The sequence below is a fragment of the Podarcis melisellensis genome (assembly GCF_964234715.1).
Source record: "Podarcis melisellensis genome assembly, chromosome: 17".
NCBI lineage: Eukaryota > Metazoa > Chordata > Lepidosauria > Squamata > Lacertidae > Podarcis > Podarcis melisellensis.
This window is the reverse complement of record NC_138534.1, coordinates 38,189,954-38,217,914: the sequence shown is the minus strand read 5'-3', so window position 1 is coordinate 38,217,914 and position 27,961 is coordinate 38,189,954. Positions and strand designations below refer to the sequence as shown.

Genomic DNA, 27,961 nt, shown 5'->3' with positions numbered 1-27,961 from the left:
AGTCCAACGGGAGGAAAGATTTCTCAAATGATGCAGCCTGAGCCAGTTTGTCTGATGTGTCACTTTTATTTTGCTTGGGCTATAAAACTCCTGTATGGTACAATTACATTTCAAAGCAGTGGCTAAGAGGAATCTAGCAGATGCTGGAGAGGGGAAAAGTGTACACACCAGGTAAGAAAGTGCAGGGTGGCAACATTGACTACAGGACTACATAAAGCATTCCCTGACTCTGGCGCACAAAACGGAGGCAGCCATGTCCCCCCCCCCCCCGCCCTGAAAATGCATAGATTATAGCAGTGAGCTAACTTACTCTTCGTTCCTTACTTGAAATAAAAGTGAATAAAGATCAATGCAGAATCCTTGGTCTGATGAACCTCTTCTTTTCACAGAAATGCATGCGATCGGTTAACAAAGGGCAAAACGGGTGGAGGTATGTCTGTGGGTGAACTAATGGGATAAAAATGGAAAAGAAATCTTAAAAACTGAAGGTACTGGGGAATGCATGAGACTTCTTCTGGTTGAGGAGGGTCAGGAACCTGATGGGAGCCTAGGGGTTTTCTGCGGCTTCAAGTAAAGGAAGCTGGCAGAGTGAATAGGTGGCCTGCCTCTCACTGAAGTGTGTCCCTGAAGCAGCCACACTAAGAGGGGATCCCTGAGCTCGGGTTGTGGGGGAGGGCAAGAAAAAGTGTTGGGAAAACTGGCCTGTGGACCCTTTCCCTGACCACCTCCTTTGGGTAGGGAAGTGTCTTATGGATCAGCAAGTCTGCATAGAACAAGCAACCAGTGGTACGCAATAAATGATGCCTCGGTAGGTCTCCCTTCTCCCATTTCCTTGTCAGTTCCAGATTTTCAGGAAGCTGTCCCAGGAGCCGGTAGACACAGCCATGCCGTCTGCGGTTACGCCCAAACAGCTCACCCGGTTGTCATGTCCAGACAGGATTCCTGACAGGGGAATGGATGGAAACCCATTAGGAACACTTTGGAAATACTTGCATCCCATCTTTCTGCCATGCAGGCCGAGGCACCTAACCTAATAAAGCAGAAAACTTGGTGTAAACGAACAGACACAAAGCCGAGAATAATGGCCATGACAAAATGGGAAACTTGGGACTCGGCTATACAAGCTGCAAATAAAACATTTTAAATGTCTTTTGAAGTGCAATATACAAATGCAGCACTAGATGGTGATGGTGAGCTATGGCACATTCAATATATTTTTCAAAACGTTTTTTTAAAAAGCATTTTCACAGCGTGTTTTTTTTTTAATATGAGTGTAGATTCGACCCAAGTTAAAATATTATCTAAGCTGCTGAGAACCCCTTGCTATTCTATCGTATGCAACAAATAATTTTTAGGAGAAGTGATTGTGGTTTATTGTATCTGCAGTGTTTTTATGGTTATTGTTGCTTTTCTTTTTGTTCCCTTGGTGAATGATGCCATGGCCTTTGGCTAGTGCAATAAAGTTCATGATGAAATAACTGGAAGCATAAGAGGAAGGAAACACCCAGGTCCCTTTAAGTAAGGAACTCCAAAGTCTGGGCGCCACCAAATTTGTCTCTGGTTGCCATTCACCTGCTGCGTCAGAGCTACTCAGAGCATGGCCTCCATTTGGGCAGCTTGATATGGGACAGAATAGCTCAACCTATGCTTGTTGTAGAGGGGCCAGGTAGAAAAGGACCGGGCACCTGCACCTTTCATAACAGTGTAGAAGAGAGAACATCAACAGAAGTAGCTTATCAGACAACTATTAAAGGTGCAGGAGCCTGGTCTGGCAGCTGACAGTCCCAGATGCGGGAATGTGGCCTCCACACATCATGGTCCTGCAATGCATTAAAGTCCACATCTCAACTCCATTCCCAAGCCTCTGAACCACTTTATACAAACAGTAAAACCATACCACTTCGGCCTGAAGTTGAACAATTAGAGAGCCCTCGGGGGATGGGGGTGGGATGCAGCAAAGTAGCATTTTGGAGAAAGTGAGTGACAGCAGCCTGAGCTCTGACATATCTAGGGACGCGGGTGGCGCTGTGGTCTAAACCACTGAGCCTCTTGGGCTTGCCGATCAGAAGGTCGGCGGTTCGAATCCCCACGATGGAGTGAGCTCCCGTTGCTCTGCCCCAGTTCCTGCCAACCTAGCAGTTTGAAAGCACACCAGTGCAAGTAGATAAATAGGTATCGCTGTGGCAGGAAGGTAAACAGCGTTTCCGTGCACTCTGGTTTCTGTCATGGTGTTCCGTTGCGCCAGAAGTGGTTTAGTCATGCTGGTCACATGACCCGGAAACGCCAGCTCCCTCGGCCTGAAAGCGAGATGAGCGTCGCAACCCCATAGCCACTTTTGACTGGCCTAAACCATCCAGGGGTCCTTTACCTTTACCTTACCTCTATGTATGGAGGGCTTTTTATATGAGATAATGTTCAATCAAGAACACACTCATGTGCTGTGATCTGCCTCTCACTGGCACAGTCCAGGAACAATTTAACCATGCGAAATACAGTACTAATTGATTAGACAAGCTCTCAGCCAGTTGACAGCCTGTCTTCCTTGTAAAGGGGACACCATGCCCTCTACATTTGGAGAGCAGAACCTCCCACTTTCTAACCTGCTTTCAACTTGCTATTGCGAGTTGGAAATTCATGGAATGATATTTTGATTATTATTTTTAATTGGGTAGGGAGAGGGCTTTTAACTGTGCATACTACTATTAATTGGGACGTGGGTGGTGCTGTGGTCTAAACCACAGAGCCTAGGGCTTGCCGATCAGAAGGTCGGCAGTTTGAATCCCCGTGATGGGGTGAGCTCCCAGTTTGGTCCCAGCTCCTGCCAACCTAGCAGTTCAAAAGCACATCAAGTGCAAGTAGATAAATAGGTACCACTCTGGCGGGAAGGTAAACAGCGTTTCCGTGCGCTGCTCTGGTTCGCCAGAAGTGGCTTAGTCATGTTGGCCACATGACCTGGAAGCTGTCTGCAGACAAATGCTGGCTCCCTCAGCCTATAGAGCGAGATGAGCGCCGCAACCCCGGAGTCATCCGCGACTGGACCTAACGGTCAGGGGTACCTTTACCTTTACTACTATTAATTAGATTTATTAGTCACATGTTACTAAGGTTTCCAAGCAACATACATTTCAAAAAGATGATAGAACCCTGACGATTCATATAACACCCCTTTGTGTTGGTTTGATTTCTATTCCACCTTCTGTCCTTCACATTTATTAGTATTACTAATAACAACTTATTGATCACCTTCTACCCAAGCGTTCCAAGGCAATGTACAATGAAAGAGCAAAAGTCCCAGCAGGTGTTATTTTAAATACAGTGGTACCTCGGGTTAAGTACTTAATTTGTTCCGGAGGTCAGTACTTAACCTGAAACTGTTCTTAACCTGAAGCACCACTTTAGCTAATGGGGTCTCCTGCTGCCGCTGCACCGCCGGAGCACAATTTCTGTTCTCATCCTGAAGCAAAGTTCTTAACCTGAAGCACTATTTCTGGGTAAGCGGAGTCTGTAACCTGAAGTGTATGTAACCCAAGGTACCACTGTACTTGCATATGCAATTCATTGTTGTGACCCATGCTGGAATCAGTGTGATGATATATAAATACTTTAAAATAAAATAAACCGACATGCTTTCCTGAGGGAGAAGACAGTCTTTGTCCCTGGAATGGAAGTAGCTGGTATAGAGAGATGCTGGCTCCGGGGCACGGCCTACTCACCCACACGTTCTGCTTTTAGGGAGTCCCAGATATTGCAGTTAAAATCATCGTATCCAGCCAGCAGGAGCCGTCCACTGCGGGAGAACGCGATTGAGGTAATTCCACAGATGATGGTCTCGTGTGAGTAGACAATGAGCTCCTGGTCTGCCCGGAGGTCATAGAGGCGACAGGTGGCGTCGTCGGAACCAGTGCAAATGGCCTCGCCATTGGGGAAGAACTGGGCAGAGACAGATGCAAACAATGATCTCACTGCCCTCCTATTCTGCAGCCCCTGCCCATTATTTTAACACTAGCTGCCTTCCCCTGTCCTTTATTTCAGTCCTGCCACCACCCCTCAGCTCTGGGCCAGGCCACTTAGGGGAACCTACAGAGATGGCGTTGATATCCGACTCGTGCCCTGTGAAAGTCTGGCGGCAGCTGCCCTCCCGGACATCCCACAGCTTGGCCGAGGCATCACAGGCTCCAGAGATGAAAAGATTGAAATCTGGGGAGACGGCCAGGCTCATGCAGTCTCCAGTGTGGCCGACGAACGTTGTCTTCGGTTGTCCGGTTTCAATGTCCCAGAGCATACTGCAGTGAGGGGGCATTGAGGAGGAGAGAGGAACAGAGTGATGGGGCTGTTCTGCTCATGGGTTCCCCCAGAGAAACACACACACACACGCTCTTTCTCTCTCTCTCATTTGTTTATTTAAGTACTTCTGTCCCACCTTTCCTCAAAACAGACCTCAAGGCAGCGAACAGCAGCGGCAACATGACTAAAATTGCCACCTGCTCTGCTCTTGTATCTGATCTGGTTGTGGCTTTAAGGATCCTTAAAATCATAATGTTTTACTTGTGCATATGAAACAGCGAGTGGTTTATGTTGGAGATGTAAGATGCCCATTGCTGACATTTTACATAATTTTTGGAAGTGTCCTAAAATACTTGGAAATCAAAATTATCACTGGATGAAGCTTACCAAGAGATCCACTGACTACTCCTTTTGGGTATATCAAAAGGTGACAGGGAGAGGTTCCTTTATTTATTTTGTGCAAAACAAAAAAAAATCCTTCCAGTAGCACCTTAAAGACCAACTAAGTTAGTTCTTGGTATGAGCTTTCGTGTGCATGCACACGAAAGCTCATACCAAGAACTAACTTAGTTGGTCTTTAAGGTGCTACTGGAAGGATTTTTTTTTTTGTTTTGTGCAGTTTGTATAATTATTGTTTAGAGCTGGAATAAAATCTCCTGGCTGGTCAAAGTTTGGGATATAGCCTGCACAGTTAAACTGACTAGTATGATTCAGGTCAGAGAGGGTAAGGGGAATTGTGGCTGCTTTGTTTAAAAATGGACTTTTTTCACCATGTACTGGTGTACTAAGGTACAATGAAATCTAAAACCAGATGCTTCGCTGGAAATAGTTTTGAGATTTTTGTATGCTACATGAAATGTAATAAAGGTTATTAACGGTTTCTTCCTAAACTGTTTTGTTTTGTTTTGTTCTGTTTGTATATTGTGAAACTGTACCCAACCACCCTTTATAATAAGTAATTTAATCACTTTGTTTCATATTTACTGTATTATGAGATTATGAAACATAATACTGTCCCAGTGCGCGCGCTCTCTCTCTCTCTCTCTCTCTCTCTCTCTCTCTCTCTCTCTCTCTCTCTCTCTCTCTCTCTCTCTCTTTCTCTCTCTCTCTGTGTGTGTGTGTTTAATATATACAATGTTCCTGAAGGAGGATTATTCTGGGGCTGAAATAATTTTTTCCTTCAAGCACTTGTCATTCCTTCGTCAATCTCTCCCCTGCTCCCTCTCCCCCCCCCCCTACATGGCTAGATAAGATACACTCACCATGTGGTGTCCCCAGAGCTGGTCACAATGTTGTTGTCATCTAGGAATCGACAGCAGGAGAGATAACCTGCAGGGAAGAGATAACAGACTCTGAATATCACAGGTTTGTGGTGGTAGAGGTTACTACAGGCACTGTCCGTACTCTCTGCTTAAAAAAAAGTAATTAGTTTTTGTAAATCAACATTTTGGACCACGAAAAGCTGAATTGGGCAACCTACATAATTAAGGCCGATAAGGAAAATATTGTGCATTGTTTTGCAATTTGTACTATAAGAACATGGGACATGGGTGGCGCTGTGGGTTAAACCACAGAGCCTAGGACTTGCCAATCAGAAGGTCGGAGGTTCGAATCCCCACGACGGGGTGAGCTCCCGTTGCTCAGTCCCTGCTCGGTCCCTGCAAACCTTGGTCCCTGCAAACCTAGCAGTTTGAAAGCACGTCAAAGTGCAAGTAGATAAATAGGTACTGCTCCGTCAGAAAGGTAAACGGCATTTCTGTGGGCTGCTCTGGTTCGCCAGAAGCGGCTTAGTCCTGCTGGCCACATGACCCGGAAGCTGTACGCCGGCTCCCTCGGCCAGTAAAGCGAGATGAGCGCCGCAACCCCAGAGTCGGCCACGACTGGACCTAATGGTCAGGGGTCCTTTTACCATTACCTTTACTATAAGAATGATAATTTATATCACTTTGTAGAGAAGAAGAAGGATCTACACAGGGCTACCACTGGGAGTCGTATTCAGCAACCCCTTGGGCTTCTGAGGTTTTGCCTCATGTTACCCACACTTGGAAGCATATCTTCACAATCACAGGGCTAGAAACTTCCCCATCTCCATCTCCCCAGGAATCCTGCCTGAAAGAGCAGGAGAGCAGCTGCCAGACAGTGTAGAGAGCGGATTCGGCCAATGCTGTAACTTGGAACAAGGCAGCATCTTGTGTCAAGCTGGGAGTTCCAGGAAGTTGAATTTGGCACTTGGTGCTGCTTCCTGTGTTTCCTGTGATTCTGTGGGAGGACAGAAGGTGCAAAGTCCTGGCAGAAAGATCACCTGTATGGGCTGAGAGCTCCCGGCTCACTTTCACATTCCCTTCGCGGCTCTTGAGGTTGTAGATGGAGCACATGTTGTCGAGACCTCCGCAGGCCACAAAATTCCCTGATGGGGCGTAGGCACAGGTCATGACCCAGGAGGAGCGTAGAGGAATGGCATGAACCTGGGATCAGAGGACAGGGTAGAAATCCAAAGTAAGGTTGGATGGCCAATTTAGGGCTGGGCAATACTGTGGGACGCGGGTGGCGCTGTGGGTTAAACCACAGAGCCTAGGGCTTGCCGATCAGAAGGTTGGCGGTTCGAATCCCCGCGACAGGGTGAGCTCCCGTTGCTCGGTCCCTGCTCCTGCCAACCTAGCAGTTCGAAAGCACATCAAAGTGCAAGTAGATAAATAGGTACCAATCTGGTGGAAAGGTAAACGGCGTTTCCGTGCGCTGCTCTGGTTCTCCAGAAGCGGCTTAGTCATGCTGGCCACATGACCCGGAAGCTGTATGCCGGCTCCCTCGGCCAGTAAAGCGAGATGAGCACCGCAACCCCAGAGTCGGCCACGACTGGACCTAATGGTCAGGGGTCCCTTTACCTTTACCTTTAATGGTTTTCAACATCGCGATATATAACCAGCTAAACATCACGCTATATTCATTTATCATGGATGGAGCTATGCATAGGCCTTGGCTGGATTCATGGTTTTGCCCACATGTTGATTTTTGCATCACACACACACACACACACACACACACACACACACACCATGATTCGTGACATTTTGACAGGTCAAAAATTGTGAAACCAATATGGACGTCAAACAGGTTTTGGGCGATATTTTGATATATACCGCCCAGCCCTAATGACCATCTGCCATGGGTGCTTTTGTTGAGATTCCTGCATTACAGGGGTTTGAGCTAGATAATGCCCCCCCCCCCGGTCCCTTCCAACTCTATGTTTCTATTCTGCAAGCAGATGCAGCTAGGAACACTGAAAGAAACACAGGCCGTAATTCAGATGCAGCAAAACAAACTCAGGAGCAAGATGTTTGTGGCTCTGGCGGAAATTGGCATCTTTTCATTTCTGATCTTGCTGACTGCTAGATGGTTCGTACCTGCTGATAATACCCCTTACCTTGTTGGTTGTGTACGTGTCCCAGACAATAAGTTTCCCGTCTTGTGAGGCACTGACCATGAGCCTAAGGGAGAGAACCAGGTGCGCGTCAGCTTGGTTGCTTTGACCAGAAAGGCTCTGAAGGCTCTCTCCTTCAGAGTACAACTCCTTGCCTCATCTCAAGCCATTGCCTTTCTCCCCAGGACTACCAAACCTTCAGGGCTACCAAACTGGAACTGGGAGCCAGCAGGCTTCCTCAACCTTGGCCCTCCAGATGTTTTTGGCCTACAACTCCCATGATCCCTAGCTAGCAGGACTAGTAGTCAGGGATGATGGGAACTGTAGTCTCAAAACATCTGGACAGCTGAGGTTGAGGAAGCCTGGTGTAATGGTTAAGAGCGGTGGACTCGTAATCTGGTGAACTGGGTTCGCGTCTCCGCTCTTCCACATGCAGCTGCTGGGTGACCTTGGGCCAGTCACGCTTCTCTGAAGTCTCTCAGCCCCACTCACCTCACAGAGTGTTTGTTGTGGGGGAGGAAGGGAAAGGAGATAGTTAGCTGCTTTGAGACTCCTTAAGGGGAGTGAAAGGCAGGATATCAAGTCCAAACTCCTCCTCCTCCTCCTCTTCCTCCCCTTCTTCTTCCTGGTTCAGTCCATATTCTCAAGGGCACTTTTGTGTTTTCTACTACATAGGGCACTTCCAGAAGAGGGCTTAATTTTCATGGTCTATTGAGATATTGCTAACAGGTGGCTGGTAATAGGTGTTGTTGTTTTAATTATTGCGTCCCCCCTAAGAATTTTATACCTGGATTAAATAGGACCGGGGTGGGGGTGGGGAGAGATATGGACTGGCGTTTTTATGTCAACATAATTACTACACTTGAGTAATTAAGGGGTAGTGGAAGGGAGGGCTTGTCTTTCTCTGCCCACAGGGCACTCTTATAGCTTAGACTCACATAATAGCATCACAATGATTATGCAACACCAACAATTTACATGACGGCCCTTGATTCCCACTTCAACCATTGTAAGGTTGATTTGATTCTCCCACCCGTTCCCAACGTAGATCTTCCCGGGCACCATTTTGTGGTTTGCCTCAGGTGCCAAAATACCTTGAGCCTGAGGGAAGGAGCTTCTGGCACAGGGCGCAACAAGGGGAAGCAGGCGCAATCCTTTTGCATCACTTACTTGGAATCTGTGGACCAGTGACAAGCATAGATCTTAGCCAGGTGTCCACGCAGAGTCCTCCGTGTACGCATCTGAATGCGCCCAACCACTTCCAGCCCGGACACAAGCTGCAGAGAAAGGAGGAAGTTTCAGCCCCTGCCATCAAAGGTGCATGGCGGAAGGAGGGACAATGCAGGTATGAACACACACTGTCATGGCTGCATGGTATTAGTTTGTCTCTCCTTCCATGTACACAAACCACCTTAAACAGGGGACTTCTGGTGGAAGGAATGGTGGGTTGACAGTCTCGGCTCTCTGATGACAGGAGATAATTACGTGGTGATTGATGGTAATCAGACTGAATGTCTGACAACCAGGCACTCTGAGATAAAGAGTGATCGAGGGAATAACCTCAAATGCTCTGATCAAAGCCGTTTTCTGCCGTCTGCGCCCAGGGGCTCAGATGGGGGCTAAAATGAGCTGGCTAGCCGAGGAACTAACATCTCACTCAAAGAACCATTCACAGTCAGAAGATCTGCACCCTCTTTCTTAAAACATTTTTGGCACCAGAAAAATTGTAACTTAAGATATTTCTCTGTCTGCTGGTGAAAATTTATGATCGGGAAGCTTGCAAGAGTCTCGAAGAAGAGAGGGGGAACTGGCTAAGGCAGAGTGAAAAGCCTGATTTCTGGTTGACAGATTCTTCCCTTTAGACAAATTCTGCCCAGACACAGTGATTTAGTATCAGCCCTTCCTACCTGTGCAAGCGTAGTGTCCGCACAAGCTTTTCGGGCATCCTGCAAGAAAGGAGAGAAGGAATGAAATTACAGGCGAAAAGAGGCAGTAGGCCTGGAGATCTTCTGTATCTTTGTGGAAGCTGGGTGTCTCAGATTACCTGGCCTTGGAATAATAATAATAATAATAATAATAATAATAATAATAATAATAGAAGAAGAAGAAGAATTTCATTTATAAAAAGATTGAGATAAAAAGGAGAAAAAAGGGAGAGTAAAAGAATATTTTTAAAAAATACTGTTACTTGACCATACATTTAATATACAGACGTGTTTATTCTTATTATCCTAATACAGATATAATAATCAATAACCTAATATATTAGGCATAAATTCATACCAAATATCACTGCATTTATCCAAAGAAGGTCTGCGTCTATAACAGGGCTGCAACGTGTCTGGATTTTCCCAGACATTACTGGGATTTCAAAGGCGGAATTGATGTTATGGAGGAATTTCCGGAAGGTGGCGCTTTGTCCTGGATCTTAGGCAAGTCAATTGAAAAATTGAGGGTGGGTGGGTTGGCGTTTATATGAAAGATTCTCTCATCTGATTTATTTCTTATTGTAAGTGGCAAGGGAGATTGGGACTAGGCTCTTCCTGATTCATAGCCTGGCCATCACACCATAGATGGAGAACCTCTGGCCTTCTGGGTCAGTGTTTCCCAACCTCTGGATGCCAGCTGTTTTCGGACTACAATTCCCATCATCCCTGACCACTGGTCTTCTTACTAGCTAGGGATGATGGGAGTTGTAGTCCAAAAAATAGATGGAGACCCAAGTTTGGGAAACACTGCTTTAGATGTTTTTTGGACTATGATTCCTACCATCCCTGACCATTAACCATGGAGGCCAAGAATGTCTGGAGGGGGCTAGGTTCTCATCCTGGCTTACGCGCCCCACACCCTGCCCCACATTACCTCAATCTGCTTCTTCAGCTGCTCAGCTTCTTGCTTCATCTGCTCTATTTCACCCATCTTGACAGGCTAGCTTTGGGCCTCCCACTCGGGGTCACCTGGGTCCTGCGGAAATGAAAAGAGAGGTTGAGGTGGCCACATCCCAGGTCGTTCATGTTTCCTCCAGCACCTCCTGTTCGTCCAGATCTCAAGAGTCGCTTGAATGCCGTTTGCCAGAGTGTGTTACTCTGCAATTTCTCTAGGCCAGCCCAAAAGCAAAGCAGTGACTTTTACCACATCGCTCTGTTGCCACAGATTGATGGGGAAAGCTCACTAGGAAAAATCCATGAGCAAGGGCGAGGTGTGTGCATGTGTGTGCATGTGTGTGTGTGTGTGTGTACACACACACACACACACACATATATACACACACATATAAAACAAATGTGTTATTCAACCATGTGTTTTTACAGTCTATCTTGTTCTGTTTGCCATTTGTAAAAGTTATAGCCCCTAAAATAGAAAGCACAGTTAAATAAATCCACTCTAATAAAATATTAAATTGTCCACCCACAGTACTGAGATTCCAAACAGGCTACAAAATGTGTGGCCCATCCTGTGGACTCCAAAAACCACAAGTCCTGTGTCACGCCACGTCTCCACAACTTCGCCCAGTGCTTTCAGCCTTGGAGCTGATCCACACTATACATTAAAAGCACATGATTTCCCCCAAAGAATCCTGGGAGCAGTAGTTTGTAAAGGGTGCTAGAAATTGGGGGCTTTGTGAAGGGGAAACAGCAGTTCCCAGGAGCCTTTGGGAGAAGTCATGTGCTTTAAATTTGTGCTCAACATGCTTTAAAAGCATGGGGTGGAGATGTCATCCACTTCTGCTCCCCCCCCCACCAGAATTTCCCCTGCTGTGGTCCATTGTTGGGTAAGTTTGACCGCTTACTAGTGCCTGGTGTTTCTATGTCTTGAACAACAGCAGCGGGAGGCACTAATGTCCATGCCGCACCCCCCCCCAAAAAAAACACCTTCACCTGCTGATTTTTGCAGATCAAACTTCTCGTCTTTTGGCAACCCTAGCGCTGAGTCCATGCATGGCTGGCCTGAGATGTTTTGGCCCTGAGGGAGAGCACCAGATGGCCCCCTCCCCTCTCCACCAGGGAAGAAGGGGTGAATAAAGATCTACCGTATTTTTTGCTCTATAAGACTCACTTTTTGCCTCCTAAAAAGTAAGGGGAAATGTGTGTGCGTCTTATGGAGCGAATGCAGGCTGCGCAGCTATCCCAGAAGCCACAACAGCAAGAGGGATTGCTGCTTTCACTGCGCAGCGATCCCTCTTGCTGTTCTGGCTTCTGAGATTCAGAATATATTTTTTCTTGTTTTCCTCCTCCAAAAACTAGGTGTGTCTTGTGGTCTGGTGTGTCTTATAGAGCGAAAAATACGGTACATCAGGAACAAGGAGGGGAAGAAAGATCTGCATTGGGATCTGCTGCCCCAGTGTCTTCTGCAGCCTGAGGCAGATGCATCGCCTTGCCTCAAGGGGGAGGCAAGGCCCATGACCCTTTCCCTTCCACTCCCTATTCTCTCCTCTGCATGTGCCCTTGCATGTGTTGCAGAAATGAATTGTGCTGGAGAGGAATGCTTGGAAACGGTTTGCGAGTGTGCGGCCTTGGAGTTCAGTGTCAAGTGTGGCTGATTTCTGTACTAAAAACCCATTTTCTTTTTCCTTTAAATTAGCCAAGCCCAGAAGGCTGGGGCACTCCAGACAGAACGTAAAAATTATCCTGTGAACAACAACAACAACAATAATTATACCCCGCCCATCTGGCTGGGTTTCCCCAGCCACCCTGGCAGCTCCCAGCAGAATAGTAAAAACATGAAAAAGCATCAGACATTAAAAACATTAAATACAGGGCTGCCTTCATTTCAATAAGCTCCTCTCCTCACCCATCCCACTAACCTCCTTTTCGGTATTAGTGATGCATCTAATTCCCTTCCACCCCTTTCAGCCAATTCTGGTCGTGGTCTTTGACAGACATTATTTAATGGATTTCTAGCCATTAGGGGATATCATATCCTCCTGAGGTGGGTTACAGCAAATGAATAAAATGCAACGTTACGATTCCAAGATTTAAAATTGCATTAGGAAAACAATTAACAAGAGTAAATGAGTAGCAGAAGATGAAAAAAATGACCTCCTCCCCACTGTCTTGGGCTCCAGACACTACATTAAAAAGCACACGACTTTCCCCCAAGAACCCTGGGAAGCGTAGCTTGTTAAGGGCGCTGGGGCTTGTGCCCCTGGGAGGGATAAACTACAGTTCCCAGTAGGGCTGCCACCCATCATATACACTACGGGATTATCCCTTGTTGTTGTTTAGTCGTTTAGTCGTGTCCGACTCTTCGTGACCCCATGGACCAGAGCATGCCAGGCACTCCTGTCTTCCACTGCCTCCCGCAGTTTGGTCAAACTCATGCTGGTAGCTTCAAGAACACTGTCCAACCATCTCGTCCTCTGTTGTCCCCTTCTCCTTGTGCCCCCAATCTTTCCCAACATCAGGGTCTTTTCCAGGGAGTCTTCTCTTCTCATGAGGTGGCCAAAGTCTTGGAGCCTCAGCTTCAGGATCTGTCCTTCCAGTGAGCACTCAGGGCTGATTTCCTTCAGAATGGATAGGTTTGATCTCCTTGCAGTCCATGGGACTCTCCAGAGTCTCCTCCAGCACCAGAATTCAAAAGCATCCATTCTCCGGCGATCAGCCTTCTTTATGGTCCAGCTCTCACTTCCATACATCACTACTGGGAAAACCACGGGATTATCCCTTATTTAAATGTAAAATGCTATGTTCTGAATTGATTCAATACAGGACACAGTTTGTCCTGTATTCCCCCTATTTCTACTTTGCTGCTGGACTCACTCACTCACTCTCTCTTCTTTCCTCCCCCCACCTCCTAATCCCATCTCCAAGGAAGAGCAAACCAGGGCAATGCTTTCATGTTGTCCCTTCCCCTTCCCTGCAGCTTGGTCTGGGTTATGGCTGCAGCCTGGGAGCACCAGGCCCCATCCCTCAGAGAGCAACAGGTTCTGAGTCTCTAGAAAAAAAGCGGTTTTTGGTCAGTGTAGCCCAGAGACCCAGTTTTGAACATAATATTTGAGAGGAGGGAGGGAGCAGCTCCCCACAAGACTTGCCCTCCCTCCTTAATATTTTTTATCTCCTTCCGAAATTGAACATGTGGAACAAAGCTCATCCTCTCATCAGAATATGCCTCCCTATTTATTTATTTTTGCCCTGGACTGCATTTATTGCAGTACAGTACTGCATGTGTGTGAAAGGTCATGTATTTCAGCTCTGGGTAGCAAAACACAGACAGATTTACAAATTTGTGTGTGTGTGTGTGTGTGTACAAATTCAAGAGGGGCCAGCCTGTTAGGCTGCAATAGGTTGTAATGGATTGCTTTGAAGTCATTTCAGCACCAGGTGGTGGCGACAGGGGTGGGTGGGGTGGATCACGCACCCCCCCTACCCACCCACTGCCATCCTGTCCTGTATTTTGCCAGAACAAAGGTGGCAACCCTAGTTTTCCAGGATTATCAAGCCAGCCATCCTAATTTCTCCTGTGCTGCTACTACGCAGGAGCAACAAGTGGCAGTGCTGAGAGAGGAAATTCAGCCACACCCTAGGTAGCTGCTAGCACTTGTAGACGCTGCCTCACTCAGGGTGCTTGTCATACCAACAGCTCAGTTCTTGCGTGTTGACTTGGCAAACATCCCTCCGCTCTGCTGCCCAGCTAGGGACGTCACCCAGTTAGAAAGAAATGCTAACTGATTCATCAGATGAGTTTTGAAGGATGAATTAATTGGTCCAATCTGCTGTTTTGGTTGTTTTTATCCTGGTCCGTCTTGTGGGTTTTATGCTCTTTCTCTATATAATAGGATTTGTACTGTTTGCTTAACGTGTACAGTACCATTGTTGCAAGGTGTCCTTTTTAGGCTGAACGGTGGAACTGAAGAGTTTTGAATGCACGTAATCGGATAGTGTTTTTTTTAATGAAAAAGGCAGCTTTTCCTGTTTTTTAGATGCCAAGTGCATACATCATAGCTGACCACATCTTAGAAGAGGGGTTCCCTCCTCAGTGAAAGGGGGAAGCCCTCTTCCAAGATGGCACTGGCCACATGCAATTATTGTAAGAATTTCTAGTAAAAAACCATTGGCATTTTAAAATAGGTCTGTCTGATTAATTAAGTATGTCTTTTCTGGTCGTTTTGAATTGTTAAATGAATGAATCCAATGGGATAAATCTATTGGAGGCTGAAGCTGTATGCAAAGGATTTAAAACAACGGCAACTATGGGAGTGAGGTAAGGGGCTGGAACAGCTTAACGTGTAACTTTTCAAACTGATGCCAAAATTTTGTGTTCATTGTGTGTTGCAAATTCCACATATTGTGCTGAGTGATTCATACACAAACCAGAGGCCGTAAGTATCCCCCCAAACCATTGTCCAATTAACTCCAAACCAGTGCCATTTTTTTTGCAATGATTTTGTCCTGTTTTGTACCTTGAACCCCTTGTTTTGTGCCACCCCCAAAACTGAGTAATTCATACAGGAAATCATGCTTCCAAGTTAACACCTTCCCCAATCCAACATTGTCCGATCCCCTCCAAATTGATGCCAAAGATTTGTGTTCGTGTTGTGCCATGAACCCCGCATTTTGTGTTGCCCTCCCAAACTGAGTTATTAATACTCAAACTGGGGGCCATAGGTCCCACCAAAAAACCCCCAACGTTTTCCGGTTCACTCCAAACCCAGTGCCAAAACTTGGGGGTCAGTTTGTAGGGGACCCACAATTTTGGGGTTACACATTAATGAGCTGGTTGGAACGTTAACATGGGATAACAGGATGGCAAAGAGGCTAAAGATCAAAAGACCCTGCATGCCCTTAAGAGGCCAGGAGACTGTCATGTGAAAATGGTCTGAATGTATGGCAACAAGGATTTAGAGGAGGGTCATTCATCACTCTTTGTTGCCGACTGACTCCTCTCTCCCCACCAGCATCACTCCATCTTCAGACTCCACTCACACCTGTTCTGTGATGGGCCACGGTGAGAGTTTCAGGTTTCAGGATGTTCTCTGGATGTTTTGCATCTTACCTGATGATCCCAGGTAAGACTGTTTGGTGGTAGGAATATATTATTTCAGCGTTTCACGGAGCGGCTGGTTCAGGGAGGAAACAGTGCACAGACCTTTGCCAGTTCAGAAATGTCCCCAAGCATTTGTTTCCTTCTTCCCTGCTCTGGAGAACTGCTGGTGCCATCTGTGTTCCCCAAGCAAACAGGGAGAGAGGTTTCAAGGGCAGAGCTACCTACAGTGGCTTCATTTTCTTTGGATGGGAGATAGCACTGGAGCTTTCAGAGTGTTGTCGCAATGTTGACTTTATTTGCGAATATACAAGCGCAGCCGTGGCAAAGAGGCAGCAGATCCCTGCTTCACAGAGATGCCCCAATTTTTCTCTATCCCCATCTTTGTTGAAATGGCAAACTGCCGTTCATCACATACAACACCTTGCAGAGCCCTTGTCTCAGACATCACCTCTGCAGATCAGGAAACCACCTGCATAGCCATTAGAGCAGGCATGGGCAAACTCGGCCCTCCAGATGTTTTGGGACTACAACTCCCATCATCCCTGACCACTGGTCCTGTTAACTAGGGATGATGGGAGTTGTTGTCCCAAAACATCTGGAGGACCGAGTTTGCCTATGCCTGCATTAGAGAAATATTACAGTTCTTTAGCCAAAGGCATTCTGCACGCATTCTGAGGCTGGGCGGTGGCGAGATTTCATTTTTAAGAAACTCTTTGTGAAAAGGGTTAATACCCCCATGGCCTTGGTCCTGATCCCCCACCTAACCCCCAAGCACCTTTCAAATTAAAAAAAACCCATAGGAGATCTTAGTCACAGATTGCATGTTGATTGGCCCAAAATGATCAAGCCAGAATAAACCTGCATGTTCATGGCAGAACCTTGATTGGATCTCTTGCCATTAAGATAATAACTGTAAATAAAAAAAACATTAAAAAGCATCTGCAGGGTGTCCATACTAGATCAGGGCAGGGGAGGGATGTTTTAACTTGTCCTGCCCGTGTTGTTTACTTGATTGAAGTCCTCTCCCAAATATGCTAATAACCCGGCTGTGGGGTGAAGGCAAGACAGAGGTATCCATATTGTGCCTGATTTTTTCTTCAGCAGCTACAGGATGGAGGAATTAAATGGTGCCAAAGGGAAGAATTAAACACCCTCAGGTACTGATGTCCACATCCAATGTGGCCTCCTATTGGGTGATTCTATTGTTTTTATTGTTTTTCTATTGCCAACAAAGGTCCATATAGTAAAAGCTATGGTTTTCCTAGTAGTGATGTATGGAAGTGAGAGCTGGGCCATAAAGAAGGCTGATCACCGAAGAATTGATGCTTTTGAATTATGGTGCTGGAGGAGACTCTTGAGAGTCCCATGGACTGCAAGAAGATCAAACTAATCCATTCTGAAGGAAATCAGCCCTGGGTGCTCACTGGAAGGACAGATCCTGAAGCTGAGGCTCCAAGACTTTGGCCACCTCATGAGAAGAGAAGACTCCCTGGAAAAGACCCTAATGTTGGGAAAGATGGAGGGCACAAGGAGAAGGGGATGACAGAGGATGAGATGTTTGGATAGTGTTCTCGAAGCTACCAGCATGAGTTTGACCAAACTGCGGGAGGCAGTGGAAGACAGGAGTGCCAGGCTTGCTCTGGTCCAGGGGGTCACGAAGAGGCAGACACGACTAAATGACTAAACAACAACAACAAATTGTTTTTAATAGGTTGTAAGTTGGCAATCAGAGCAATGCTATAACCACACACACCACACTCTTAAAGCACATGGCTTTCCTCCAAAGAATTCGGGAGACCGTAGTTCTCCTCTCACAGAGCTACAGTTCCCAGCACCCTTAAACTACCACTCCCAGGATTCTTTGGGGGGAAAGTGCTTTAAATGTATGGCATGTAGGCTTTGCTCTTGGTCTTCAGACAGCACCAGAAATTTCTCAGCCTTCACGTTCTGCAGGTAACCTCACTAGCCCCCTCTCCACTCTCTTCCCTCAAGTTTTTTCCATGTCAGGCAGATGGATTTTTCCTGCTTCTTGCATCAAAGGGATACAATGGAGTCGCAAGGGAGTTGTTTACACTTCCTTGATTGCCACCAACCCCACTTCACCCCTAAACTTTGCATATTATTCTGGAGTTATCAGTCTAGAATAAACTATCTATTGGTTTTGTGCTTGGAATTGAAGAGCACTGACTAGAAATTTCTATACTTAAAATATGCTTTGGGTAAATATGATTGATGGCCCCGTCCGTACTGCAGGTGTAAAAGGCTTGTTGAAGCATATTAACTAATCTGCATTGAAGGGACATTGAAAATAAAACTTTTTAGGAATGACAAGGGAAATTGTGCCAGCAGAAGTGAATATGTGCCAGAGAAGTACCGTATTTTTTGCTCTATAAGACTCACTTTTTCCCTCCTAAAAAGTAAGGGGAAATGTGTGTGCGTCTTATGGAGCGAATGCAGGCTGTGCAGCTATCCCAGAAGCCAGAACAGCAAGAGGGATTGCTGCTTTCACTGCGCAGCGATCCCTCTTGCTATTCTGGCTTCTGAGATTCAGAATATTTTTTTCTTCTTTTCCTCCTCCAAACACTAGGTGCGTCTTGTGGTCTGGTGCGTCTTATAGAGCGAAAAATACAGTAGCTGTTGTACAGGAGCCAAACTCCCTCTTAACTTCTTCTAGACCCCTTTTGTTTGGACTCTGGACGTCTCTCAGTTCTGTTCACCTTCCACGCTTCTCCTTCATGTGCTTTCTTTCTCGATCTTCAAACAAAACCAGCCTTTCTGGGTTGCAAGAAGATCTGGAGTGTTTCACATATGAGATGTCATAAAAAGACAAGCTCCCCCAGTTTAAAAACTAGGCAGTTTTCTCTCCTGTTTTTCTTGTTGCAGGGAGCCTTGACCATGCAAATTGAAATGATGGCTGCTATTTTTCATGAGGTACCACAGGATTTTTTTTAAAAAAAATAATTTCTGGCCCACAGCTGCTACAACCACACTGGATCCTTATTGTGGTTTCTGTAAGGGTCAAAATCTCACATGGTCCTCAAGTTACTAGACAAGCTGAGCAAATCGAGGCCATTGAACAAACAAACTGAACACAGCCAGAACCTCCAGTCCCAAACTAGAATTGTCTGAAGCTTTGGGCAGGTCCTTCGCATCTTCACTGTGGTTCACCGTTTCCCACAGTTCAATGGGTATGGTGTAATCTGCTCACTTCCTGTCCCAAGAAGAGAGTCAAACTTTGTGATGCCAGGAAAACTTGAATAGCTGTCTGTCTTCAAAGGTGCCTCCCTTTTGCAAAGGGCTGCCATCTGATGTAAGGAAAGTGGCTACCAAGGACAGGGCCTTTTAAGTGGTGGCCCCTCAGTTAAGGAATGCTTTCCTCAGAGAGGTCTTGGCGCCTACTTCATCGTACTTTCAAGAATCAAGGAAAGGCCTTTTGGAGTTAACTTTAGTCTTGCTTATTGTTTTTATCTGGCTTTTAAGATCTTACTTCCTGTACGAACTGTACTTTTAATTTTTCAAAATTATTTTATGTAAAACACCCTCCGAATTTCAACTGAAGACTGGTATAGAAATTTTGATGGGTGATCATCTTCTAGGACAAATTTTCCTCCCTCTTCATGCAATACTCCATCCTCTTATTTATGGCTTTTCTGTGAGTTTTTCCATTTCACTTGCCTTAACCTTCCTGTAATTATAGCAGTGGTGGAAAGACCAGTAGATCTACATGTGCATCTCTGTTGTTTCCATGTTTGATGTTTTGGAAGTTTAAAATTGGTCCTGGCTTGGGGCATCTGTTCAATGCATTGGCAGAATCTTCCTTGAGTCTCTTCTGCAGTAATATTAACCATGTGCTTTAGTCTGAATCATGTCTGAGTTGTTGTCACGGTCCAGTTTACGGGCGGTCGAAGTCCTGGCTGAGGACGTCGGGACCGGGGGCAAGATGGCGGGCTGAGAGCAGGAATGAGAGTCCGGAAGCCAGGAGTCAGAAAGCCAAGGGTCTGAGGGTCAGAGAACCGGGAGCCAAGAAGCCAAGGGTCCGAGGATCAGGAAGCAAGGAGTTACGAAGTCAAGGGTCCAAGGGTCAGGAAGCAAGGAGTCAGGAAGCCGAGGTCCGAGGATCAGGAAGCAAGAAGCCAAACACAGCAAGGAACGTGTTGCTGTGGCAAAGAGCCAAAGGGAAATGCTGACCTTATATTCCTTCTCGGCTCTTGCCACCAAGCGGCCTCACCTGTGCGGCCGCGCCTTGCCTCTCCAGAACAAACTTAGGAAAGCCCCAGTCCTGTGAAGCCCTACCGGTCACAAGGCCTGGCTCCTGCACCAAGAGACTCAATAATATTTATAGTGTTTATAGTGTTCTTTTAACGACACAGCCCTTGGTCTTATTATTCTTGGAGGCGAATGTGTGGTTTATTAGAGTGGGCAATAGGCATACAAGCAAAGGAAGACGTGCCGCTGTCATGTTATCCTCTGCAAAACAGTTGTTTGAATATGACAACCTTTTCCAACTTGAGCCCTCCACACAACACTCTCATCAGCTCCATCCAGCACAGCTGTGCTAGATGGGGGGACTGATGGGAGTTGTGGTCTTAACCAGGATGCAAGGGTACACAATACCAGCACCTTCCACCCTTCCTCCCATGTTAAAAGTGCGGCACTTACTGTGACAACTTCATGGCGAGTACCGACACCTTTTTTTCTATAAAAAAGAACTGGTCTTAATAATCAGAAGGCTACCAGGTTGGCAAAAGCTGGAACTGGCCTCTGACTTTTCTGTTCCCTCTCTTTTTCTTTGTCTTGTCTAAGGCCGGAACTGAATCCTGGCCCAATTTGGCCCAAGCTCTCTGCTCTGCTCCAAGGAGAAGCACCCACCTCCCTCTACATCCCTAATGCCTGTCTTTTCTTGAATCTGTTTGGCAATTCACAGTGCCAGACCCTCCAAGTGTCCCTATTTTCCAGGGATGCCCCTGTTTCTGAGTTGATCCCAGAATGCCCCACTTTTCCTTTGGATGTCCCTATTTTCACTGAAGACGTATAGGAGTGTATGGAGTTATCCGACCCCTGAGGCGTCTGAAGGCAATCCTGTATAGGGAAGGTGTTTTTTTTAAAAAAAAGTTTAATGTTTTATTATGTTTTTATATATGTTGGAAGCTGCCCAGAGTGGCTGGGGCAACCCAGTAAGATGTGTGGGGTATAAAGAGTAACATTATCATTATGGAATGGGACGTCCCTATTTTCATCAGAGAAATGTTGGAGGCTATGTTGCAGGGCCAGAGTATAGCAAAAGCACCAGACATGCGTGTCCTGTCTCCCTGCACCCCTGGAGTTAATGGAAGGTGAAAGCAGTACAACATTATACTGGAGGACGAGGAGGAGGAGGAAGAGGAGGAAGAAAAGGGAGGGCTTTGAGGTTTCTGCAGTGTAACACAGTGTCTAAAAGTGGAAGTTATGAGCTGGAAAGCACCTGGTCCACATTTCACTGTGGACCCTCCCTCTTCTCAACCTTAACCCTCCAAGTACGACAACAGGATACTTTTCCATTTCTATTTATTTTGCTAGTTATAGGAATGGTGTTAGGGTTAAAGCAAAAACAGCAGAGACAGGTGGCACCTGAAAGATTAAGGCTTACAGCTGCAAGCACACACTTACTTGGGAGTATGCCCCATGGTGTTTAATGGGGAATTACTTCAAAGTAAAGATGCATAGAGCTGGTCTGCACCAGATTTATGGTGGCATAAGCTTTTATGGGCTAGTGCCTCTTTCGTCAGATTAATCATCTTTGGCAGGCCATCATCTCTGCCTCCCTCCCTTCAACGGTCCAGCCAGGTGTGGCCAAGGAAGGCCTCTGAGCGAGATCAAAAGGCCATGGAGCACAAGAGCTTTGGAAGATCTGTGACATTTCTATTCCCAGCCCATGTGTGATAAAACATCAAATGAGTTATTAAAAATATGGCAGTGGGACTAGAGCCATTGTTCCTTCTTCCACAATGCCGTCCCGCCATTCCTCTCTAGAAGTCAGGCAGAAGGGCTGTTTAGGCAAGAGCGGAAGGTTTCAGCACAAAGAAGAGAACACACAGATTTGCGTAACATTTGCATTGGCTAATTTGTATGTACAGGCGCACGTTTAAAAATAATGGCTGGAATTTAAACAGAAACACAATACATCCCTGCGTGGCAGGGAAGATGGCGGCCAGGTGACCTGCAGATTGCCTGCTCGGTCTTCCGCCCAGGTATTAACACTCAATGGACCACCACTGCGACTGCCCTTATGCCTTACAGCAGACGGGGGCCAGAGAGCCCTTCAAAGAGATGCTGTCTCTAAACAGACTCTGTAAATATGCTCTAATGTGGGGAGAGTGGCCACCCTATGGGGGAATGTACCCTGTGTCCTCACAACAACTTGGTGAGGTTAGTGTGAGAGGTTAAGTACTTGCCCACAGCTATCCAGTGTGTGTGGGCTTTGAATCCCCTTCTTTCCAAACTAAGGCTTTCTCTACGACCTCAGATTGCCTCAATTCCAGCCTCTCTGGCCACCCTCCTGGCACAGTGCTTTGCCCACCAGCCCTGCCTGGCCGCGAATGGCGCCAGTGTCCATTCCTCTGCATCTAATGGGTGGCAGCTTCCCAACTCTGTCTGCAGCCCCTCTCCTGTCGCGCCCCAAATCCCTGCTACTTCTCCCAGCTGCTGCTAACCTCAGCCCCACATTCAAGGCACAGCTCTGTTGCCTCCTGGGTTGCTCCTCCATCTCCTCGTCTTCTCCTTGCCCTACTTCCAAATCGTACCTCCCTTCCCAACTTCTCCTTTTGTCATTCACCACCTGCTCCGTCCCCTAACTTCTCGTTCTCCTTCAGCTATTTTTAAGCCCCCGTGTTCATTTCGGGGAAGGAGGCGCGATGGGGGTTGGTGCTTTACCGCGTGCGGCGAAGTTTGCACCGCTGCAAAGGTGAGGGGTTACTAAGCTGGCAGAAGAATCCTACTCTAGGGCAGAGGCTCGCTTATTAGGAGGGATAGGAAGGGCTAAATATAGCAGGAGGGAGAGATGGAACAGCTTAGGCTCAGGTCTCCAGCGGAACCTTCCAATCTCGCAAAGGGAACAATCTAAATGAAGGCTGGGAATTGTTCCCAACCTCAGAAGGACAAGAAGCCACACACAAGGATAAGAATAACTCGTAGCTCCCCCTGAAGCCTCAGCCCTGCTGCACCCTACAGTAAATGGCAGAAAGCAAATGTTGGCCTGGAAATGCAGTAAATCCTGCGAAGTATTTCAGTGGACATACGATATGAGTCCTGCCCATTGAGCCAGGCCTGACGCAGATCTGGCATCAAATGAAGCTTGTTTTGAGTCTGGAGAAACCCAGGGACATGCAGACAGTCCTGCTTTCATATACACAAGGCAGAACCCGTGATGCTAATGCAATACAATCAGCACTGTTTTTCTAGAGAAAGAGGTGCTGGAACTCACCGTGAACACCTCCCTTGTTCTCTTATAATGGCAATGGCGCCCACCTGAGAGGTGCCGGAATCAAGTTCCAGCTGAAAAAAATGCCCTGAATACAATCCATCTAAAAATGACAAAATGGTAAGCTCGCAGAAAGGAAGAAAAGAAAACCACTTTGGGCTTTTCCCTACAATCAAGCACTATATAAACTTTATGAAATAAACAATAAACAAAATGGAGGTGGACGGTTGGAAAGTGTAGGCCATAGTACACCTACAATATATTAGTTTTACAATGGTGATCCAGTAAGATGTCCTTCCAAGTAACATATTTTCCTTTAAAAATAGATGATCAAGCCTGAAATGCAAAAAACATATTGGCTCTGTGATTTTTTGGTTGGGTTATGACTGTGTTCAGTGGATTCCCTCCACACACACCCTGGCTGGGACCAGCATGGCTGCCTGCACTCCTTTGTATACAGCTCTGAATGTGATCATGTATGGTAATGGATACAGAATCATAGAATTGTACAGTTGGAAGGGATCCCAAGGGTCATCTACTTCAACCACCTGCTGTCTAGGAATCTCAACTAAAGCATCCATGACAGATGGCCACCCAACCTCTCCAAGGAAGGAAAGGTCACCGCCTTCCAAGGGAGTCTGTTCCACAACTGAACAGCTCTTGCCACCAGAAAGCTCTTCCTGATGTTTAGTTGTAATCACACTTTCTTGTAGCTTGAAGCCATTGGTTTGAATCCTACCCTCCAGAGCAGGAAAACCGAAAGTTGTTCTACCTTCCATTGGACAGCCCTTTAGATATTTGAAGTTGGCTATCATATCTCCTCTCAATCTCCTCTTATCCAGGCTAAACATACCCGACTCCCTCAACTCTTCTTCATAAGGCTTGGTTTCCAGATCCTTCATCATCTTGGTCGCCCTCCACTGCACACGTTCCATCCAGTTTGACAATATCCTCCTTAAATTGTGGCACCCAGAACTGGACATGGTACTCCAGGTGTGGTCTAACCAAGGCAAAATAAAGCAGAACTATAACCTCCCTACATGTGGGCACTATACTTCTGTTGATATAGCCTAGAATACCATTAGCCTCTTTCTTGCTGCATCACACTGTTGACTCATGGTAAGCTTTTGGTCCACCAAGACCCCTAGATCCTTTTCACATGTACTGCTAGTAAGCCAGGTGTCCCTCATCTTATATCTGTGCATCTGGTTCTTCCTGCCTAAGTGCAGAATCTGACATTTCTCCTTACTGAAATTCATTTTGTTAGTTTTGGCCCAGTTCTCCAGTATGTTAAGGTCATCTTGGACCCCGATTCTGTCTTCTGCGTCATTAGCTACCCTCCCAGTTTGGTGTCACCTGTAAATTTGATGAGTACCCCCTCAATTCCTTCATCCAAGTAGTTGAACGACAATGGACCCAGGACAGAACCCTGAGTCATCCACTTGTCACTTTTCCCCCAAGATAATGAGGAACTATTAGTGAGCACTCATTGGGTTTGGTTAGTTAACCAGCTACAAACGCACCTAACAGTTACCTCATGCAGCTGAAATGAGCTTAACTTTTGCCCTGTCGATTTTGTTGGGACATAAGCATTATTAACTTTTAAATGATGTGACTCTGTAGGCTTGTTGTGTTTCTCACATGTTATACATAAATCCTGAGCAGTTCTCAATAGATAGATAGATGCTTGACTTACTTTACCTGTTACAGTGTAGAATGGAAGCTTTAATTAGGTGATCAACTAAAGCTTTCCTTGTTTAATTAAGGAGTTTGAGGGTTAAGAGTACACTTGTTTATTTTCTGATGCTATCTGGGTCATGTTTATCTGCTTTTAAGTGAACTTTAGGGACGTTCATTTATCACATTCGTATCCTGCTCTTTGTCCAAGCAGTTTAGAGGGGCATGAATATGTTAATCCTATTTTATTCCAACAACAACCCTGTTTGGATGGGTTAGGCTGAATATTAATGACTTGTCCAAAGTCATCTGAGGACTTCATGGCTGAGTAGGGATTTGAGTCCAGGGCTCCACAAATTCCAGCTCCAAAACACTAAACATCATCCATAATTCTGTACAACACATCATGACATTTAAAACAAATAAAACCTGTCTTTGGCAATTTGTTCCACCACTAAAAAAAACATAAACAAAAAAATAGAGGAGATGCTTCTTCTGTTGCTATTTCTTCAGCTATAATGAAGAGTTATGACAGCTGTGAAAATAACTACAAGCTCTTCTATTCTATAATATTATCTTTGTTGAACCTACCTAGATGCCTCAGCCTTACACACATTAGAAAAAACCCTGTTATTACTATCTGAATTCTTTCTTTTTGTTCTTAAAACGTGCCCCATGTCCTGTATATGGTGCTTTGCTACTGCCACCAGTGACTGCATTTATCTTCTTTGCAATATCTTAATACTACGTTATCACGTCTGGTTGGAGCTATTATATTCTTTCGGTCCTTCTTAGCAGTGCTAGAGCACCTAGACAACCTCGCCTATGCTATACAAAATATGGCTTTCCCCTAAGGACTGTACTATAAAATGAGGCCTCTACATCCGTCTTCACTGATTGGGTGCCTTCTAGATGTTTTGGACCACCACTCCCATCAGCCACAGCCAAGACAGCCAGTGGTCAAGGATGATTCAAGCTATAGTACAGCAAGTTCTAGAGAGCACTACATTGGCTACTGCTGCTCTAGGATAAAGCATCACACATTAAGGCCAATAGCCTGGATAGCTCAGCTAGTGATTAGAGCATGGTGCTGGTAACGTCAAGGTTGCAGGTTTGATCCCCACATGGAGCAGCTGCATATTCATTCCTGCATTGCAGGGGTTGGACTGGGTGATTCCCAGGGTCCCTTTCAACTCTGCAACTTCTATATGAAGAAAGCTCACACGGGTAGTTACCTTAGGACCAAACACCACTCATTAAGGGCAAGAACCAATGAAAGCTGGCCATATGTTCACCTGATATGTGGAAAATAAACCTGGTGTGAAACAAGTATGTGAACAATACCTCTGGCTCCAAACCAGCAGCATTTTCCCAAAGATAAGAAACTGAAATATTTTCTACATTATAAAACCCCCAGAGTATTTGGTGACTCTGTTTTGCTTTCCATACACTTCATTGATATTATCAGGACAAGCAGTTTAGGGTAGGATCACTCAGTTTTCCCCCTCATTACTATGTGTATGTGTGTGCTTGTGGCTCAGTTAGCAAAAGGAAGCTCCGGCTGTGCTTACGTCCAATGCCATCCAAGACATTTTGCCACCTGAGGCGAAGAACAAGAGGGTGGACTGAAAGCAACGAGCTGGCAGCTGAATCTTCGCTTTGGCACTGGAGACATCTCAGTATCTCTTGCCACACCTGAGGGCAGCCAGCTACCTTAGAGCTGCAGAGGCATGCCGTGCGGCACACACCGCTTCAACCCCTCACTGAACCTGCTGCCTCAGGTTGCCCAATGGTAGGGCCGGACCTGTAAGTTTTTGCAGACTGGCAGCTGACCGTTACACAAGCATAGGCCAAAATAGCAACAACTCTGAGGGATGTACTCAGTGTGGCCTGGCCCACCACTGCAGGGCACCTCCTGGCATTGCTGTGTGGGTGCCACTTGCCTGTACAACAGAGTGGTATGAACTTTTGTTTTTGAAACTTAATGTCACAAATTGAAAGGAAACGGGCCAGTAGGGGGAGCAGGCTGTGCAGATTCCTCTGCCTTGAATTTCTACGGCACCCCAAGTTTTCCTCTTGAGGCAGGGAAGGCGGGTGAAGGCTATGGCAAAGAGCTGTAAATAGAAAAGGGAAAGGCACGGAAGGACGTGGGATTAATAGATGTCTTGGGACTCCATGTAATCCCTATGCAGGCAGGACTTGCTTGTCCTGTTGACCCTGAGCTCCTTCAGCACCGGATAGAGTTGATCCACCACCATTCTTCCCCTCCTCCTCCTCCTCCTGCCAGCAGAGATCAAAGGGCAGGATAAAATTACCCTGATCTCTTCTCCTCCTCTATTCCTTCAGCTCCCACCAAACCTTGTGGATTCTTTCTCCAAAGAGAACAGTGCAAGGGTGAGAATCTAAAGCATGTGGCTGCCAGCTCATTACATTACGCCATACATACAATGCCAGTCCTTCAGGGCATCCTGTGGAATATCCTTTTCTGGGAGAAGCAGAACTCCTGGCCCTCTCTCCTTTTCAGTGAGCAGAACAGAACTTGTGCCAACCTGCCAACTCTGAGGTCCCACTTCAGGCAGGATGCGTAAATCCTTCAGGACAGCAAAAAGTACAGGGGAAAGCTCGTTCACCATCACTCATGAAGCCTGGTCACTTTTTAGTTTGTAATGAGTTCATCAGTTGGAAAGTTGATTGGTGATAGAGATAGATAACACTCCTGTTGCCTTCACAAGGGGCAATATGCCCACCTCCGCTCCACAAACTACAGAGATAATGGGTTGGGGGAATGTAGTTTTGTGAAAGTAGCCCCAGAAACAAAATCACCTTTACTCAATTGCCTGTCCCACAACCTTCTTAAACCAGGTCTCTTTCAACACCCTAGAAAACCCAGAATTTGCATTCCACCAAGTAAAAGAGTGAGGAATTTGGGTGCTAGAAAACAGAGAGAGGGGAGAAGAAACAAGAAGGGAGTCTACTCTTACCGTTCTCTATGGGCTGACCCCTCCTGCTCGGGACCCCCTGGCTCCCTGGGTGGGGGGTCTGGCTCCTTCAGGCCACGAGGTACCTGCTCCCACTGCTAGTTCACTTCAGCTGTTTGTGTTCCAGCACCAGCAGCAGTCCACACGCTTGGTATCTCTCGCTGG

At 46.3% G+C, this 27,961-nt stretch overlaps 1 protein-coding gene across 1 annotated transcript; it reads right to left on the bottom strand.

Moving 5' to 3' along the window:
• Positions 1–6: 6 nt before the first annotated feature.
• GNB3 (G protein subunit beta 3) lies at positions 7–27,961 on the bottom strand. Its single transcript, XM_081894665.1, has 10 exons — positions 27,800–27,961; positions 10,565–10,666; positions 9,610–9,648; positions 8,873–8,979; positions 7,706–7,769; positions 6,587–6,749; positions 5,547–5,613; positions 4,082–4,283; positions 3,714–3,930; positions 7–942 (listed from the first exon to the last, which is right to left on the bottom strand). The coding sequence occupies exons 2-10, from the start codon at positions 10,619–10,621 to the stop codon at positions 836–838; spliced, it is 1,023 nt and encodes a 340-aa protein (XP_081750791.1). The 5' UTR covers positions 10,622–10,666; positions 27,800–27,961; the 3' UTR covers positions 7–835.